At 46.4% G+C, this 20,795-nt stretch overlaps 1 protein-coding gene across 1 annotated transcript in view; it reads right to left on the bottom strand.

The window, feature by feature from the left end:
- Nucleotides 1–20,795, bottom strand: part of LOC121556391 (serine/threonine-protein kinase B-raf) — a 62,874-nt gene that overhangs the window by 7,166 nt on the left and 34,913 nt on the right. The window contains 3 exon segments of the mRNA XM_045219177.1: nt 13,593–13,769; nt 14,178–14,380; nt 16,611–16,747. Coding sequence (XP_045075112.1) covers nt 13,593–13,769; nt 14,178–14,380; nt 16,611–16,747 — 517 coding nt within the window.

Here is a 20,795-nt window from a genome sequence, read left to right as displayed (position 1 = left end):
ACTGTTACCAGTCTGTCCATGTTAAGACTCTCCTAACCTCCACTGTTACCAGTCTGTCCACGTTAAGACTCTCCTAACCTCCACTGTTACCAGTCTGTCCACGTTAAGACTCTCCTAACCTCCACTGTTACCAGTCTGTCCACGTTAAGACTCTCCTAACCTCCACTGTTACCAGTCTGTCCATGTTAAGACTCTCCTAACCTCCACTGGTTAAGACTCTCCTAACCTCCACTGTTACCAGTCTGTCCATGTTAAGACTCTCCTAACCTCCACTGAACCAGTCTGTCCATGTTAAGACTCTCCTAACCTCCACTGAACCAGTCTGTCCATGTTAAGACTCTCCTAACCTCCACTGTTACCAGTCTGTCCATGTTAAGACTCTCCTAACCTCCACTGTTACCAGTCTGTCCATGTTAAGACTCTCCTAACCTCCACTGTTACCAGTCTGTCCACGTTAAGACTCTCCTAACCTCCACTGTTACCAGTCTGTCCACGTTAAGACTCTCCTAACCTCCACTGTTACCAGTCTGTCCATGTTAAGACTCTCCTAACCTCCACTGAACCAGTCTGTCCACGTTAAGACTCTCCTAACCTCCACTGAACCAGTCTGTCCATGTTAAGACTCTCCTAACCTCCACTGTTACCAGTCTGTCCATGTTAAGACTCTCCTAACCTCCACTGTTACCAGTCTGTCCATGTTAAGACTCTCCTAACCTCCACTGTTACCAGTCTGTCCATGTTAAGACTCTCCTAACCTCCACTGTTACCAGTCTGTCCACGTTAAGACTCTCCTAACCTCCACTGTTACCAGTCTGTCCATGTTAAGACTCTCCCTAACCTCCACTGTTACCAGTCTGTCCATGTTAAGACTCTCCTAACCTCCACTGTTACCAGTCTGTCCATGTTAAGACTCTCCTAACCTCCACTGTTACCAGTCTGTCCATGTTAAGACTCTCCTAACCTCCACTGTTACCAGTCTGTCCATGTTAAGACTCTCCTAACCTCCACTGTTACCAGTCTGTCCACGTTAAGACTCTCCTAACCTCCACTGTTACCAGTCTGTCCATGTTAAGACTCTCCTAACCTCCACTGTTACCAGTCTGTCCATGTTAAGACTCTCCTAACCTCCACTGAACCAGTCTGTCCATGTTAAGACTCTCCTAACCTCCACTGTTACCAGTCTGTCCACGTTAAGACTCTCCTAACCTCCACTGTTACCAGTCTGTCCATGTTAAGACTCTCCTAACCTCCACTGTTACCAGTCTGTCCATGTTAAGACTCTCCTAACCTCCACTGGTACCAGTCTGTCCACGTTAAGACTCTCCTAACCTCCACTGACCCAGTCTGTCCACGTTAAGACTCTCCTAACCTCCACTGAACCAGTCTGTCCACGTTAAGACTCTCCTAACCTCCACTGTTACCAGTCTGTCCACGTTAAGACTCTCCTAACCTCCACTGTTACCAGTCTGTCCATGTTAAGACTCTCCTAACCTCCACTGTTACCAGTCTGTCCATGTTAAGACTCTCCTAACCTCCACTGTTACCAGTCTGTCCACGTTAAGACTCTCCTAACCTCCACTGTTACCAGTCTGTCCATGTTAAGACTCTCCTAACCTCCACTGTTACCAGTCTGTCCACGTTAAGACTCTCCTAACCTCCACTGTTACCAGTCTGTCCATGTTAAGACTCTCCTAACCTCCACTGTTACCAGTCTGTCCATGTTAAGACTCTCCTAACCTCCACTGTTACCAGTCTGTCCACGTTAAGACTCTCCTAACCTCCACTGTTACCAGTCTGTCCACGTTAAGACTCTCCTAACCTCCACTGTACCAGTCTGTCCACGTTAAGACTCTCCTAACCTCCACTGTTACCAGTCTGTCCACGTTAAGACTCTCCTAACCTCCACTGTTACCAGTCTGTCCATGTTAAGACTCTCCTAACCTCCACTGTTACCAGTCTGTCCACGTTAAGACTCTCCTAACCTCCACTGTTACCAGTCTGTTCCATGTTAAGACTCTCCTAACCTCCACTGTTACCAGTCTGTCCATGTTAAGACTCTCCTAACCTCCACTGTTACCAGTCTGTCCACGTTAAGACTCTCCTAACCTCCACTGTTACCAGTCTGTTCCATGTTAAGACTCTCCTAACCTCCACTGTTACCAGTCTGTCCATGTTAAGACTCTCCTAACCTCCACTGAACCAGTCTGTCCATGTTAAGACTCTCCTAACCTCCACTGAACCAGTCTGTCCATGTTAAGACTCTCCTAACCTCCACTGTTACCAGTCTGTCCATGTTAAGACTCTCCTAACCTCCACTGAACCAGTCTGTCCACGTTAAGACTCTCCTAACCTCCACTGTTACCAGTCTGTCCATGTTAAGACTCTCCTAACCTCCACTGAACCAGTCTGTCCATGTTAAGACTCTCCTAACCTCCACTGTTACCAGTCTGTCCACGTTAAGACTCTCCTAACCTCCACTGTTACCAGTCTGTCCACGTTAAGACTCTCCTAACCTCCACTGTTACCAGTCTGTCCACGTAAAGACTCTCCTAACCTCCACTGTTACCAGTCTGTCCATGTTAAGACTCTCCTAACCTCCACTGAACCAGTCTGTCCACGTTAAGACTCTCCTAACCTCCACTGTTACCAGTCTGTCCATGTTAAGACTCTCCTAACCTCCACTGTTACCAGTCTGTCCACGTTAAGACTCTCCTAACCTCCACTGAACCAGTCTGTCCACGTTAAGACTCTCCTAACCTCCACTGTTACCAGTCTGTCCACGTTAAGACTCTCCTAACCTCCACTGAACCAGTCTGTCCACGTTAAGACTCTCCTAACCTCCACTGTTACCAGTCTGTCCATGTTAAGACTCTCCTAACCTCCACTGTTACCAGTCTGTCCATGTTAAGACTCTCCTAACCTCCACTGAACCAGTCTGTCCACGTTAAGACTCTCCTAACCTCCACTGTTACCAGTCTGTCCATGTTAAGACTCTCCTAACCTCCACTGTTACCAGTCTGTCCACGTTAAGACTCTCCTAACCTCCACTGAACCAGTCTGTCCACGTTAAGACTCTCCTAACCTCCACTGTTACCAGTCTGTCCACGTTAAGACTCTCCTAACCTCCACTGTTACCAGTCTGTCCATGTTAAGACTCTCCTAACCTCCACTGTTACCAGTCTGTCCATGTTAAGACTCTCCTAACCTCCACTGTTACCAGTCTGTCCATGTTAAAACTCTCCTAACCTCCACTGTTACCAGTCTGTCCACGTTAAGACTCTCCTAACCTCCACTGTTACCAGTCTGTCCATGTTAAGACTCTCCTAACCTCCACTGTTACCAGTCTGTCCATGTTAAGACTCTCCTAACCTCCACTGTTACCAGTCTGTCCATGTTAAGACTCTCCTAACCTCCACTGTTACCAGTCTGTCCACGTTAAGACTCTCCTAACCTCCACTGTTACCAGTCTGTCCACGTTAAGACTCTCCTAACCTCCACTGTTACCAGTCTGTCCATGTTAAGACTCTCCTAACCTCCACTGAACCAGTCTGTCCATGTTAAGACTCTCCTAACCTCCACTGAACCAGTCTGTCCACGTTAAGACTCTCCTAACCTCCACTGTTACCAGTCTGTCCATGTTAAGACTCTCCTAACCTCCACTGTTACCAGTCTGTCCATGTTAAGACTCTCCTAACCTCCACTGTTACCAGTCTGTCCATGTTAAGACTCTCCTAACCTCCACTGTTACCAGTCTGTCCATGTTAAGACTCTCCTAACCTCCACTGTTACCAGTCTGTCCATGTTAAGACTCTCCTAACCTCCACTGTTACCAGTCTGTCCATGTTAAGACTCTCCTAACCTCCACTGTTACCAGTCTGTCCATGTTAAGACTCTCCCTAACCTCCACTGTTACCAGTCTGTCCATGTTAAGACTCTCCTAACCTCCACTGTTACCAGTCTGTCCATGTTAAGACTCTCCTAACCTCCACTGTTACCAGTCTGTCCATGTTAAGACTCTCCTAACCTCCACTGTTACCAGTCTGTCCATGTTAAGACTCTCCTAACCTCCACTGTTACCAGTCTGTCCATGTTAAGACTCTCCTAACCTCCACTGAACCAGTCTGTCCATGTTAAGACTCTCCTAACCTCCACTGTTACCAGTCTGTCCATGTTAAGACTCTCCTAACCTCCACTGTTACCAGTCTGTCCATGTTAAGACTCTCCTAACCTCCACTGTTACCAGTCTGTCCATGTTAAGACTCTCCTAACCTCCACTGTTACCAGTCTGTCCATGTTAAGACTCTCCTAACCTCCACTGTTACCAGTCTGTCCACGTTAAGACTCTCCTAACCTCCACTGAACCAGTCTGTCCACGTTAAGACTCTCCTAACCTCCACTGTTACCAGTCTGTCCATGTTAAGACTCTCCTAACCTCCACTGTTACCAGTCTGTCCACGTTAAGACTCTCCTAACCTCCACTGTTACCAGTCTGTCCACGTTAAGAGTCTCCTAACCTCCACTGTTACCAGTCTGTCCACGTTAAGACTCTCCTAACCTCCACTGTTACCAGTCTGTCCACGTTAAGACTCTCCTAACCTCCACTGTTACCAGTCTGTCCATGTTAAGACTCTCCTAACCTCCACTGTTACCAGTCTGTCCACGTTAAGACTCTCCTAACCTCCACTGTTACCAGTCTGTCCATGTTAAGACTCTCCTAACCTCCACTGTTACCAGTCTGTCCATGTTAAGACTCTCCTAACCTCCACTGTTACCAGTCTGTCCATGTTAAGACTCTCCTAACCTCCACTGTTACCAGTCTGTCCACGTTAAGACTCTCCTAACCTCCACTGAACCAGTCTGTCCACGTTAAGACTCTCCTAACCTCCACTGTTACCAGTCTGTCCACGTTAAGACTCTCCTAACCTCCACTGAACCAGTCTGTCCATGTTAAGACTCTCCTAACCTCCACTGTTACCAGTCTGTCCATGTTAAGACTCTCCTAACCTCCACTGTTACCAGTCTGTCCATGTTAAGACTCTCCTAACCTCCACTGTTACCAGTCTGTCCACGTTAAGACTCTCCTAACCTCCACTGTTACCAGTCTGTCCATGTTAAGACTCTCCTAACCTCCACTGAACCAGTCTGTCCACGTTAAGACTCTCCTAACCTCCACTGTTACCAGTCTGTCCATGTTAAGACTCTCCTAACCTCCACTGTTACCAGTCTGTCCATGTTAAGACTCTCCTAACCTCCACTGTTACCAGTCTGTCCATGTTAAGACTCTCCTAACCTCCACTGTTACCAGTCTGTCCATGTTAAGACTCTCCTAACCTCCACTGTTACCAGTCTGTCCATGTTAAGACTCTCCTAACCTCCACTGTTACCAGTCTGTCCATGTTAAGACTCTCCTAACCTCCACTGTTACCAGTCTGTCCATGTTAAGACTCTCCTAACCTCCACTGTTACCAGTCTGTCCATGTTAAGACTCTCCTAACCTCCACTGTTACCAGTCTGTCCATGTTAAGACTCTCCTAACCTCCACTGTTACCAGTCTGTCCATGTTAAGACTCTCCTAACCTCCACTGTTACCAGTCTGTCCATGTTAAGACTCTCCTAACCTCCACTGTTACCAGTCTGTCCATGTTAAGACTCTCCTAACCTCCACTGTTACCAGTCTGTCCACGTTAAGACTCTCCTAACCTCCACTGTTACCAGTCTGTCCATGTTAAGACTCTCCTAACCTCCACTGTTACCAGTCTGTCCATGTTAAGACTCTCCTAACCTCCACTGAACCAGTCTGTCCATGTTAAGACTCTCCTAACCTCCACTGAACCAGTCTGTCCATGTTAAGACTCTCCTAACCTCCACTGTTACCAGTCTGTCCATGTTAAGACTCTCCTAACCTCCACTGTTACCAGTCTGTCCACGTTAAGACTCTCCTAACCTCCACTGGTACCAGTCTGTCCACGTTAAGACTCTCCTAACCTCCACTGTTACCAGTCTGTCCATGTTAAGACTCTCCTAACCTCCACTGTTACCAGTCTGTCCATGTTAAGACTCTCCTAACCTCCACTGTTACCAGTCTGTCCACGTTAAGACTCTCCTAACCTCCACTGTTACCAGTCTGTCCATGTTAAGACTCTCCTAACCTCCACTGAACCAGTCTGTCCATGTTAAGACTCTCCTAACCTCCACTGTTACCAGTCTGTCCATGTTAAGACTCTCCTAACCTCCACTGAACCAGTCTGTCCATGTTAAGACTCTCCTAACCTCCACTGTTACCAGTCTGTCCATGTTAAGACTCTCCTAACCTCCACTGAACCAGTCTGTCCACGTTAAGACTCTCCTAACCTCCACTGAACCAGTCTGTCCATGTTAAGACTCTCCTAACCTCCACTGAACCAGTCTGTCCATGTTAAGACTCTCCTAACCTCCACTGTTACCAGTCTGTCCATGTTAAGACTCTCCTAACCTCCACTGTTACCAGTCTGTCCATGTTAAGACTCTCCTAACCTCCACTGTTACCAGTCTGTCCACGTTAAGACTCTCCTAACCTCCACTGTTACCAGTCTGTCCACGTTAAGACTCTCCTAACCTCCACTGTTACCAGTCTGTCCATGTTAAGACTCTCCTAACCTCCACTGTTACCAGTCTGTCCATGTTAAGACTCTCCTAACCTCCACTGTTACCAGTCTGTCCATGTTAAGACTCTCCTAACCTCCACTGTTACCAGTCTGTCCACGTTAAGACTCTCCTAACCTCCACTGTTACCAGTCTGTCCATGTTAAGACTCTCCTAACCTCCACTGTTACCAGTCTGTCCATGTTAAGACTCTCCTAACCTCCACTGTTACCAGTCTGTCCATGTTAAGACTCTCCTAACCTCCACTGAACCAGTCTGTCCATGTTAAGACTCTCCTAACCTCCACTGTTACCAGTCTGTCCATGTTAAGACTCTCCTAACCTCCACTGAACCAGTCTGTCCATGTTAAGACTCTCCTAACCTCCACTGTTACCAGTCTGTCCACGTTAAGACTCTCCTAACCTCCACTGTTACCAGTCTGTCCATGTTAAGACTCTCCTAACCTCCACTGTTACCAGTCTGTCCACGTTAAGACTCTCCTAACCTCCACTGTTACCAGTCTGTCCACGTTAAGACTCTCCTAACCTCCACTGTTACCAGTCTGTCCATGTTAAGACTCTCCTAACCTCCACTGTTACCAGTCTGTCCACGTTAAGACTCTCCTAACCTCCACTGTTACCAGTCTGTCCATGTTAAGACTCTCCTAACCTCCACTGTTACCAGTCTGTCCACGTTAAGACTCTCCTAACCTCCACTGTTACCAGTCTGTCCACGTTAAGACTCTCCTAACCTCCACTGTTACCAGTCTGTCCATGTTAAGACTCTCCTAACCTCCACTGTTACCAGTCTGTCCACGTTAAGACTCTCCTAACCTCCACTGTTACCAGTCTGTCCACGTTAAGACTCTCCTAACCTCCACTGAACCAGTCTGTCCATGTTAAGACTCTCCTAACCTCCACTGTTACCAGTCTGTCCACGTTAAGACTCTCCTAACCTCCACTGTTACCAGTCTGTCCACGTAAAGACTCTCCTAACCTCCACTGTTACCAGTCTGTCCATGTTAAGACTCTCCTAACCTCCACTGTTACCAGTCTGTCCACGTTAAGACTCTCCTAACCTCCACTGTTACCAGTCTGTCCATGTTAAGACTCTCCTAACCTCCACTGTTACCAGTCTGTCCACGTTAAGACTCTCCCTAACCTCCACTGTTACCAGTCTGTCCATGTTAAGACTCTCCTAACCTCCACTGTTACCAGTCTGTCCACGTTAAGACTCTCCTAACCTCCACTGTTACCAGTCTGTCCATGTTAAGACTCTCCTAACCTCCACTGTTACCAGTCTGTCCATGTTAAGACTCTCCTAACCTCCACTGTTACCAGTCTGTCCACGTTAAGACTCTCCTAACCTCCACTGTTACCAGTCTGTCCACGTTAAGACTCTCCTAACCTCCACTGTTACCAGTCTGTCCATGTTAAGACTCTCCTAACCTCCACTGAACCAGTCTGTCCACGTTAAGACTCTCCCTAACCTCCACTGTTACCAGTCTGTCCATGTAAAGACTCTCCTAACCTCCACTGTTACCAGTCTGTCCACGTTAAGACTCTCCTAACCTCCACTGTTACCAGTCTGTCCATGTTAAGACTCTCCTAACCTCCACTGTTACCAGTCTGTCCACGTTAAGACTCTCCTAACCTCCACTGAACCAGTCTGTCCATGTTAAGACTCTCCTAACCTCCACTGTTACCAGTCTGTCCATGTTAAGACTCTCTCTAACCTCCACTGTTACCAGTCTGTCCATGTTAAGACTCTCCTAACCTCCACTGTTACCAGTCTGTCCACGTTAAGACTCTCCTAACCTCCACTGTTACCAGTCTGTCCATGTTAAGACTCTCCTAACCTCCACTGTTACCAGTCTGTCCATGTTAAGACTCTCCTAACCTCCACTGTTACCAGTCTGTCCATGTTAAGACTCTCCTAACCTCCACTGTTACCAGTCTGTCCACGTTAAGACTCTCCTAACCTCCACTGTTACCAGTCTGTCCACGTTAAGACTCTCCTAACCTCCACTGTTACCAGTCTGTCCACGTTAAGACTCTCCTAACCTCCACTGTTACCAGTCTGTCCATGTTAAGACTCTCCTAACCTCCACTGAACCAGTCTGTCCATGTTAAGACTCTCCTAACCTCCACTGTTACCAGTCTGTCCATGTTAAGACTCTCCTAACCTCCACTGTTACCAGTCTGTCCACGTTAAGACTCTCCTAACCTCCACTGTTACCAGTCTGTCCACGTTAAGACTCTCCTAACCTCCACTGTTACCAGTCTGTCCATGTTAAGACTCTCCTAACCTCCACTGTTACCAGTCTGTCCACGTTAAGACTCTCCTAACCTCCACTGTTACCAGTCTGTCCACGTTAAGACTCTCCTAACCTCCACTGAACCAGTCTGTCCATGTTAAGACTCTCCTAACCTCCACTGTTACCAGTCTGTCCACGTTAAGACTCTCCTAACCTCCACTGTTACCAGTCTGTCCATGTTAAGACTCTCCCTAACCACCACTGTTACCAGTCTGTCCACGTTAAGACTCTCCCTAACCTCCACTGAACCAGTCTGTCCATGTTAAGACTCTCCTAACCTCCACTGTTACCAGTCTGTCCATGTTAAGACTCTCCTAACCTCCACTGTTACCAGTCTGTCCACGTTAAGACTCTCCTAACCTCCACTGTTACCAGTCTGTCCATGTTAAGACTCTCCTAACCTCCACTGTTACCAGTCTGTCCATGTTAAGACTCTCCTAACCTCCACTGAACCAGTCTGTCCATGTTAAGACTCTCCTAACCTCCACTGTTACCAGTCTGTCCATGTTAAGACTCTCCTAACCTCCACTGAACCAGTCTGTCCATGTTAAGACTCTCCTAACCTCCACTGTTACCAGTCTGTCCACGTTAAGACTCTCCTAACCTCCACTGTTACCAGTCTGTCCATGTTAAGACTCTCCTAACCTCCACTGTTACCAGTCTGTCCATGTTAAGACTCTCCTAACCTCCACTGTTACCAGTCTGTCCATGTTAAGACTCTCCTAACCTCCACTGTTACCAGTCTGTCCATGTTAAGACTCTCCTAACCTCCACTGTTACCAGTCTGTCCACGTTAAGACTCTCCTAACCTCCACTGTTACCAGTCTGTCCACGTTAAGACTCTCCTAACCTCCACTGAACCAGTCTGTCCATGTTAAGACTCTCCTAACCTCCACTGAACCAGTCTGTCCATGTTAAGACTCTCCTAACCTCCACTGTTACCAGTCTGTCCACGTTAAGACTCTCCTAACCTCCACTGAACCAGTCTGTCCATGTTAAGACTCTCCTAACCTCCACTGAACCAGTCTGTCCATGTTAAGACTCTCCTAACCTCCACTGTTACCAGTCTGTCCACGTTAAGACTCTCCTAACCTCCACTGTTACCAGTCTGTCCATGTTAAGACTCTCCTAACCTCCACTGTTACCAGTCTGTCCATGTTAAGACTCTCCTAACCTCCACTGTTACCAGTCTGTCCACGTTAAGACTCTCCTAACCTCCACTGGTACCAGTCTGTCCATGTTAAGACTCTCCTAACCTCCACTGTTACCAGTCTGTCCATGTTAAGACTCTCCTAACCTCCACTGAACCAGTCTGTCCATGTTAAGACTCTCCTAACCTCCACTGTTACCAGTCTGTCCACGTTAAGACTCTCCTAACCTCCACTGTTACCAGTCTGTCCATGTTAAGACTCTCCTAACCTCCACTGTTACCAGTCTGTCCATGTTAAGACTCTCCTAACCTCCACTGTTACCAGTCTGTCCATGTTAAGACTCTCCTAACCTCCACTGTTACCAGTCTGTCCATGTTAAGACTCTCCTAACCTCCACTGTTACCAGTCTGTCCATGTTAAGACTCTCCTAACCTCCACTGTTACCAGTCTGTCCATGTTAAGACTCTCCTAACCTCCACTGTTACCAGTCTGTCCACGTTAAGACTCTCCTAACCTCCACTGTTACCAGTCTGTCCATGTTAAGACTCTCCTAACCTCCACTGTTACCAGTCTGTCCATGTTAAGACTCTCCTAACCTCCACTGTACCAGTCTGTCCACGTTAAGACTCTCCTAACCTCCACTGTTACCAGTCTGTCCACGTTAAGACTCTCCTAACCTCCACTGTTACCAGTCTGTCCACGTTAAGACTCTCTCTAACCTCCACTGTTACCAGTCTGTCCATGTTAAGACTCTCTTCTAACCTCCACTGTTACCAGTCTGTCCACGTTAAGACTCTCCTAACCTCCACTGTTACCAGTCTGTCCATGTTAAGACTCTCCCTAACCTCCACTGTTACCAGTCTGTCCACGTTAAGACTCTCCTAACCTCCACTGAACCAGTCTGTCCATGTTAAGACTCTCCTAACCTCCACTGAACCAGTCTGTCCACGTTAAGACTCTCCTAACCTCCACTGTTACCAGTCTGTCCATGTTAAGACTCTCCTAACCTCCACTGTTACCAGTCTGTCCATGTTAAGACTCTCCTAACCTCCACTGTTACCAGTCTGTCCATGTTAAGACTCTCCTAACCTCCACTGTTACCAGTCTGTCCATGTTAAGACTCTCCTAACCTCCACTGTTACCAGTCTGTCCATGTTAAGACTCTCCTAACCTCCACTGTTACCAGTCTGTCCATGTTAAGACTCTCCCTAACCTCCACTGTTACCAGTCTGTCCATGTTAAGACTCTCCTAACCTCCACTGTTACCAGTCTGTCCATGTTAAGACTCTCCTAACCTCCACTGTTACCAGTCTGTCCATGTTAAGACTCTCCTAACCTCCACTGTTACCAGTCTGTCCATGTTAAGACTCTCCTAACCCTCCACTGTTACCAGTCTGTCCATGTTAAGACTCTCCTAACCTCCACTGTTACCAGTCTGTCCACGTTAAGACTCTCCTAACCTCCACTGTTACCAGTCTGTCCACGTTAAGACTCTCCTAACCTCCACTGTACCAGTCTGTCCATGTTAAGACTCTCCTAACCTCCACTGTTACCAGTCTGTCCATGTTAAGACTCTCCTAACCTCCACTGTACCAGTCTGTCCATGTTAAGACTCTCCTAACCTCCACTGAACCAGTCTGTCCATGTTAAGACTCTCCTAACCTCCACTGTTACCAGTCTGTCCATGTTAAGACTCTCCTAACCTCCACTGTTACCAGTCTGTCCATGTTAAGACTCTCCTAACCTCCACTGTTACCAGTCTGTCCATGTTAAGACTCTCCTAACCTCCACTGTTACCAGTCTGTCCACGTTAAGACTCTCCTAACCTCCACTGTTACCAGTCTGTCCATGTTAAGACTCTCCTAACCTCCACTGTTACCAGTCTGTCCACGTTAAGACTCTCCTAACCTCCACTGTTACCAGTCTGTCCATGTTAAGACTCTCCCTAACCTCCACTGTTACCAGTCTGTCCACGTTAAGACTCTCCTAACCTCCACTGTTACCAGTCTGTCCATGTTAAGACTCTCCTAACCTCCACTGTTACCAGTCTGTCCACGTTAAGACTCTCCCTAACCTCCACTGTTACCAGTCTGTCCACGTTAAGACTCTCCTAACCTCCACTGTTACCAGTCTGTCCATGTTAAGACTCTCCTAACCTCCACTGTTACCAGTCTGTCCACGTTAAGACTCTCCTAACCTCCACTGTTACCAGTCTGTCCATGTTAAGACTCTCCTAACCTCCACTGTTACCAGTCTGTCCACGTTAAGACTCTCCTAACCTCCACTGTTACCAGTCTGTCCATGTTAAGACTCTCCCTAACCTCCACTGTTACCAGTCTGTCCATGTTAAGACTCTCCTAACCTCCACTGTTACCAGTCTGTCCACGTTAAGACTCTCCTAACCTCCACTGTTACCAGTCTGTCCACGTTAAGACTCTCCTAACCTCCACTGAACCAGTCTGTCCATGTTAAGACTCTCCTAACCTCCACTGTTACCAGTCTGTCCATGTTAAGACTCTCCTAACCTCCACTGAACCAGTCTGTCCACGTTAAGACTCTCCTAACCTCCACTGTTACCAGTCTGTCCACGTTAAGACTCTCCTAACCTCCACTGTTACCAGTCTGTCCATGTTAAGACTCTCCTAACCTCCACTGTTACCAGTCTGTCCACGTTAAGACTCTCCTAACCTCCACTGTTACCAGTCTGTCCATGTTAAGACTCTCCTAACCTCCACTGTTACCAGTCTGTCCACGTTAAGACTCTCCTAACCTCCACTGTTACCAGTCTGTCCACGTTAAGACTCTCCTAACCTCCACTGTTACCAGTCTGTCCATGTTAAGACTCTCCTAACCTCCACTGGTTAAGACTCTCCTAACCTCCACTGAACCAGTCTGTCCATGTTAAGACTCTCCTAACCTCCACTGAACCAGTCTGTCCACGTTAAGACTCTCCTAACCTCCACTGTTACCAGTCTGTCCATGTTAAGACTCTCCTAACCTCCACTGTAGCAGAGTTCTGCAGGCACCTACAGTAGTTCAGAGGCTGACTCATTTAAAATGCAGCTCTATCTGCTGTGTAGTGTTGGCCAGAGGCTGACTCATTTAAAATGCAGCTCTATCTGCTGTGTAGTGTTGGCCAGAGGCTGACTCATTTAAAATGCAGCTCTATCTGCTGTGTAGTGTTGGCCAGAGGCTGACTCATTTAAAATGCAGCTCTATCTGCTGTGTAGTGTTGGCCAGAGGCTGACTCATTTAAAATGCAGCTCTATCTGCTGTGTAGTGTTGGCCAGAGGTTGAGCACATCAACACCTTATCAAGACAGACAATAGAAAGGAGGCGAGTAGGAGAATCATGTGGTAGTGGACGAGCATGTGAGCCAGTGTCTGTGTCCCAGATGTCCCAACCTAAAGCCCTATGTTTGTGACTACTTTTTTTTATATTTTTTTAGGGAATAGGGTGCCATTTGGAACGCCGCAATCCAGTGTTGTTGTAGATGGACTCACTCCATGCCCTGTGCGGTCTGCCGGGCGATGTCTATCAGTTTGATCATCTCAAACTTGGTCTCTATGATGTGTAGGTGGTGGTAGAGGGAGGAGCCTTCACACCACTGGGTCACGATGGCTAGCTGAGGCTTGGTGGTGTAGCCCATGAACAGCAGGATGTTGACGTGACGCGTCTTCCTGTTAAGGGAGCAGAGGAGGAAATCAACAGCACTGAGAATGGAGCTTTCGTCTGTTCACCCAGCATGTTATTTCATCTGTTCACCCAGCATGTTATTTCACGACAGAACAGAAGCCATGTTATTTCACGACAGAACAGAAGCCATGTTATTTCACGACAGAACAGAAGCCATGCTATTTCACGACAGAACAGAAGCCATGCTATTTCACGACAGAACAGAAGCCATGCTATTTCACGACAGAACAGAAGCCATGTTTACACTATACTTGTTGGTTATATATCCCAACACACCTAATACCTGGAAGGTAGCAGTTTATTACCTAAAGTAAAACGAGTATCCTACAACTAGTGGTCCTGTGTATATGCCAAGCTTTTCTATACATGACTTAACCGTTAACGTGTCTTACCGGAGGACTCCCACTTCGTTCTTAAAGGCCTGTAGCTGCTGTGGGTTGGGAGCTGTAACGTTCAACATCTTCACCGCCACGTCACCGTGCCACTTGCCCTTGAAGACGGTCCCAAAGGATCCAGATCCTATCCTCTGACCCAGGGTGATCTGACCTTCTGGGATCTCCCAGTCATCGCTAGAGTCCCGTCTGCCCAGGGTTTTCTACAGGTGGGGGGACACACACACACACGGAAGATGACTCTACTTCCTGCTCTATAACAATAGAGCCGGTGCAGTCTTTAAAGTGGCAGCGCACGGTGAAGGCTCTGTGCATTTCACCACACTATTGTGTTAGTGTTTTACTAGCTCTTTTTCCAAGTTATTTCTAGCCGTCTCGCCAACTCCTGTGTCTTTTTCCAAGTAAATACCTGCTTATTTCTAGCCGTCTCGCCAACTCCTGTGTCTTTTTCCATGTAAATACCTGGTTATTTCTAGCCGTCTCGCCAACTCCTGTGTCTTTTTCCAAGTAAATACCTGGTTATTTCTAGCCGTCTCGCCAACTCCTGTGTCTTTTTCCAAGTAAATACCTGGTTATTTCTAGCTGTCTCGCCAACTCCTGTGTCTTTTTCCAAGTAAATACCTGGTTATTTCTAGCCGTCTCGCCAACTCCTGTGTCTTTTTCCAAGTAAATACCTGGTTATTTCTAGCTCTCTTGCCAACTCCTGTGTCTTTTTCCATGTAAATACCTGGTTATTTCTAGCCGTCTCGCCAACTCCTGTGTCTTTTTCCATGTAAATACCTGGTTATTTCTAGCTGTCTCGCCAACTCCTGTGTCTTTTTCCAAGTAAATACCTGCTTATTTCTAGCTGTCTCGCCAACTCCTGTGTCTTTTTCCAAGTAAATACCTGGTCACTTCTAGCCGTCTCGCCAACTCCTGTGTCTTTTTCCATGTAAATACCTGCTTATTTCTAGCCGTCTCGCCAACTCCTGTGTCTTTTTCCATGTAAATACCTGGTTATTTCTAGCCGTCTCGCCAACTCCTGTGTCTTTTTCCAAGTAAATACCTGGTTATTTCTAGCCATCTCGCCAACTCCTGTGTCTTTTTCCAAGTAAATACCTGGTTATTTCTAGCTGTCTCGCCAACTCCTGTGTCTTTTTCCAAGTAAATACCTGGTTATTTCTAGCCGTCTCGCCAACTCCTGTGTCTTTTTCCAAGTAAATACCTGGTTATTTCTAGCTCTCTTGCCAACTCCTGTGTCTTTTTCCATGTAAATACCTGGTTATTTCTAGCCGTCTCGCCAACTCCTGTGTCTTTTTCCATGTAAATACCTGGTTATTTCTAGCTGTCTCGCCAACTCCTGTGTCTTTTTCCAAGTAAATACCTGCTTATTTCTAGCTGTCTCGCCAACTCCTGTGTCTTTTTCCAAGTAAATACCTGGTCACTTCTAGCCGTCTCGCCAACTCCTGTGTCTTTTTCCATGTAAATACCTGCTTATTTCTAGCCGTCTCGCCAACTCCTGTGTCTTTTTCCATGTAAATACCTGGTTATTTCTAGCCGTCTCGCCAACTCCTGTGTCTTTTTCCAAGTAAATACCTGGTTATTTCTAGCCGTCTCGCCAACTCCTGTGTCTTTTTCCAAGTAAATACCTGGTTATTTCTAGCTGTCTCGCCAACTCCTGTGTCTTTTTCCAAGTAAATACCTGGTTATTTCTAGCCGTCTCGCCAACTCCTGTGTCTTTTTCCAAGTAAATACCTGGTTATTTCTAGCTCTCTTGCCAACTCCTGTGTCTTTTTCCATGTAAATACCTGGTTATTTCTAGCCGTCTCGCCAACTCCTGTGTCTTTTTCCATGTAAATACCTGGTTATTTCTAGCTGTCTCGCCAACTCCTGTGTCTTTTTCCAAGTAAATACCTGGTTATTTCTAGCCGTCTCGCCAACTCCTGTGTCTTTTTCCATGTAAATACCTGGTTATTTCTAGCCGTCTCGCCAACTCCTGTGTCTTTTTCCATGTAAATACCTGGTTATTTCTAGCCGTCTCGCCAACTCCTGTAGTCATTGTTTGGCATCTCCATCTTATTGTAAACTTATTGATCCTGCTTTGTGATGGACAACTCAGCTCTAAGAAGGTGTTTGTAACAGAGATATCTAACATGTCTCACCATCTTATTGCTTACTTATACACCAGTCAGCTCTAAGAAGGTGTTTGTAACAGAGATATCTAACATGTCTCACCATCTTATTGCTTACTTATACACCAGTCAGCTCTAAGAAGGTGTTCGTAACAGAGATATCTAACATGTCTCACCATCTTATTGCTTACTTATACACCAGTCAGCTCTAAGAAGGTGTTCGTAACAGAGATATCTAACATGTCTCACCATCTTATTGCTTACTTATACACCAGTCAGCTCTAAGAAGGTGTTCGTAACAGAGATATCTAACATGTCTCACCATCTTATTGCGGTCGTCAGACGAGGACGAGGACTTCCTCTCTCTCTGTGGACACGGAGACTTCTGAGGAGCCTTCACATTGGTCAATGAGCCAGGCAGCGAGGCCGGGGGCGTGGCCGACAGCCCTGCGGTCGACCCTATTGGAGGAGGAGGGGGAGGGAGGGGTTAGAGGGGGGAGGAAAACAAAAAAAAAACAGAAAGATGAGGATGAGAAGAAACAGAGGACAAACAGAAGCCAGGCGGAAGAGGAGAAGGAGGAAGAGGAGGAAGAGGAGGAGGAAGAGGAGGAGGAAGAGGAGGAGGAGGCCGCCAGGGTTTGAGTGAAAGAGAGAAGGGATAAGCCCAATCCCAAATTGACCCCTAGACCCTATGCCCTGGGATCGACCCCTAGACCCCATGAGATTATTGGATGGATCTAAAACAAAATAGTGAAACTTCCACCTAGCCTATCAGAGGACAAGTTGGAACTATTACCATATTGCTTCCACCTGTCAAAAATCTCAGATCTCCACAAGTGCATGGGGTCAATCATAGGGCGTAGGGTCTAGGGGTCAATCATAGGGCGTAGGGTCTAGGGGTCAATCATAGGGCGTGGGGTCTAGGGGTCAATCATAGGGCGTAGGGTCTAGGGGTCAATCATAGGGCGTAGGGTCTAGGGGTCAATCATAGGGCGTAGGGTCTAGGGGTCAATCATAGGGCGTAGGGTCTAGGGGTCAATCATAGGGCATAGGGTCTAGGGGTCAATCACAGGGCGTAGGGTCTAGGGGTCAATCATAGGGCGTAGGGTCTAGGGGTCAATCATAGGGCATAGGGTCTAGGGGTCAATCATAGGGCATAGGGTCTAGGGGTCAATCACAGGGTCTAGGGGTCAATCACAGGGCGTAGGGTCTAGGGGTCAATCATAGGGCGTAGGGTCTAGGGGTCAATCATAGGGCGTAGGGTCTAGGGGTCAATCATAGGGCGTAGGGTCTAGGGGTCAATCATAGGGCGTAGGGTCTAGGGGTCAATCACAGGGCGTAGGGTCTAGGGGTCAATCATAGGGCGTAGGGTCAATCATAGGGTATAGGGTCTAGAGGTCAATCATAGGGTATAGGGTCTAGGGGTCAATCATAGGGCGTAGGGTCTAGGGGTCAATCATAGGGCGTAGGGTCAATCACAGGGCGTAGGGTCTAGGGGTCAATCATAGGGCATAGGGTCAATCATAGGGTATAGGGTCTAGGGGTCAATCATAGGGTATAGGGTCTAGGGGTCAATCATAGGGCGTAGGGTCTAGGGGTCAATCACAGGGCGTAGGGTCTAGGGGTCAATCATAGGGCATAGGGTCTAGGGGTCAATCATAGGGCGTAGGGTCTAGGGGTCGATCACAGGGCAGGGTTCCCCTATAAGCGGCCCGCGGGTGATTTTATTTGGCCCCAAAATGTTCAGAGCAAAAATATTTTGTATTATTTTTATCTATAATTTTCATTCTTGGACAAAAGACTAAAATCACCAGAAAATGAGCTCAAAGTGATTTAATTTAGGAAAATCTGTCCAAGTATTCCAATGCATAAATATAGAGGGATATGTGATCGTATCCCAATGTAATCAAGGTTTGAAATTATTCTGTTTTTCTCAAATATTATATCTGTTTGGGATTCTTGCGGTCAATTTGCAGTGTACAAATGATTTATAACCATGTTCCGGCGCCCCTTACCATCAGCTCAAGGAAAAATCGTCCCACGGCTGAATGTAATTGGGGACCCTTGGCATAGGGTCCTGGGGTCTATTTGGGATTGGGCCATAGACTGGGTTTCAGAGAACAGGAGGGTTGAGGGAAGCCTGTGAGGTGTTGCGTCCTGGTGGTGTTTGGAGGTGGAGGTGTGGTGACACTGATGGTTTCTCAGAACTGATGGCTTCTACATTTTACCTAAGCCTAAACCTTTTCCTAACCCTTAACCTAATTCTCCTAACCTGCTACGTTAATTGTCCATCTAGCCACAACCGTAGAAGCCATCAGTTCCGAGAAACCATCAGTGTCAGCGGTGTGTGAAGGAGAGGGTGTTGCTGGAATAGGGGGGGTGGGTGCCTGGTGCAGTAGAGAACTCTGGGTAATGTAGTACTTTAACCTCATCCTCTACTTTATAACCAATACATCTCAATGTGGCTTCCAATATTGAATTTAAAAAAGACAAAAACCTACTGGAAGGTAGTTAAATACATTACACTATCAACTGCAGCCGGGTAGTTAATACATTACACTATCAACTGCAGCCGGGTAGTTAATACATTACACTATCAACTGCAGCCGGGTAGTTAATACATTACACTATCAACTGCAGCCGGGTAGTTAATACATTACATTATCAACTGCAGCCGGGTAGTTAAATACATTACACTATCAACTGCAGCCGGGTAGTTAATACATTACACTATCAACTGCAGCCGGGTAGTTAATACATTACACTATCAACTGCAGCCGGGTAGTTAATACATTACACTATCAACTGCAGCCGGGTAGTTAATACATTACACTATCAACTGCAGCCGGGTAGTTAAATACATTACACTATCAACTGCAGGTAGTTAAATACATTACATTATCAACTGCAGCCGGGTAGTTAATACATTACACTATCAACTGCAGCCGGGTAGTTAATACATTACACTATCAACTGCAGCCGGGTAGTTAATACATTACACTATCAACTGCAGCCGGGTAGTTAATACATTACACTATCAACTGCAGCCGGGTAGTTAATACATTACACTATCAACTGCAGCCGGGTAGTTAATACATTACACTATCAACTGCAGCCGGGTAGTTAATACATTACACTATCAACTGCAGCCGGGTAGTTAATACATTACACTATCAACTGCAGCCGGGTAGTTAATACATTACACTATCAACTGCAGCCGGGTAGTTAATACATTACACTATCAACCGCAGCCGGGTAGTTAATACATTACACTATCAACCGCAGCCGGGTAGTTAATACATTACACTATCAACTGCAGCTCAAATATCACCCTGTTCTTGGTAAGTCAGTTCTGAGGACATTTAGAAAATGGGTGCAGTAGAGAACTCTGGGTAATGTAGTACTTTAACCTCATCCTCTACTTTATAACCAATACATCTCAATGTGGCTTCCAATATTGAATTAAAAAAAGACAAAAACCTACTGGAAGGTAGTTAAATACATTACACTATCAACTGCAGCCGGGTAGTTAAATACATTACACTATCAACTGCAGCCGGGTAGTTAAATACATTACACTATCAACTGCAGCCGGGTAGTTAATACATTACACTATCAACTGCAGCCGGGTAGTTAATACATTACACTATCAACTGCAGCCGGGTAGTTAATACATTACACTATCAACTGCAGCCGGGTAGTTAATACATTACACTATCAACTGCAGCCGGGTAGTTAATACATTACACTATCAACTGCAGCCGGGTAGTTAATACATTACACTATCAACTGCAGCCGGGTAGTTAATACATTACACTATCAACCGCAGCCGGGTAGTTAATACATTACACTATCAACCGCAGCCGGGTAGTTAATACATTACACTATCAACCGCAGCCGGGTAGTTAATACATTACACTATCAACTGCAGCTCAAATATCACCCTGTTCTTGGTAAGTCAGTTCTGAGGACATTTAGAAAATGGGTGCAGTAGAGAACTCTGGGTAATGTAGTACTTTAACCTCATCCTCTACTTTATAACCAATACATCTCAATGTGGCTTCCAATATTGAATTAAAAAAAGACAAAAACCTACTGGAAGGTAGTTAAATACATTACACTATCAACTGCAGCCGGGTAGTTAAATACATTACACTATCAACTGCAGCCGGGTAGTTAATACATTACACTATCAACTGCAGCCGGGTAGTTAATACATTACACTATCAACTGCAGCCGGGTAGTTAATACATTACACTATCAACTGCAGCCGGGTAGTTAATACATTACACTAACAACCCGCAGCCGGGTAGTTAATACATTACACTATCAACTGCAGCCGGGTAGTTAAATACATTACACTATCAACCCGCAGCCGGGTAGTTAATACATTACACTATCAACTGCAGCCGGGTAGTTAATACATTACACTATCAACTGCAGCCGGGTAGTTAATACATTACACTATCAACTGCAGCCGGGTAGTTAATACATTACACTACGGGTA

Source organism: Coregonus clupeaformis, unplaced genomic scaffold (genome assembly GCF_020615455.1).
Source record: "Coregonus clupeaformis isolate EN_2021a unplaced genomic scaffold, ASM2061545v1 scaf2124, whole genome shotgun sequence".
Taxonomy (NCBI): Eukaryota; Metazoa; Chordata; class Actinopteri; order Salmoniformes; family Salmonidae; genus Coregonus; species Coregonus clupeaformis.
This window is presented reverse-complemented; position numbering and strand designations above follow the sequence as displayed.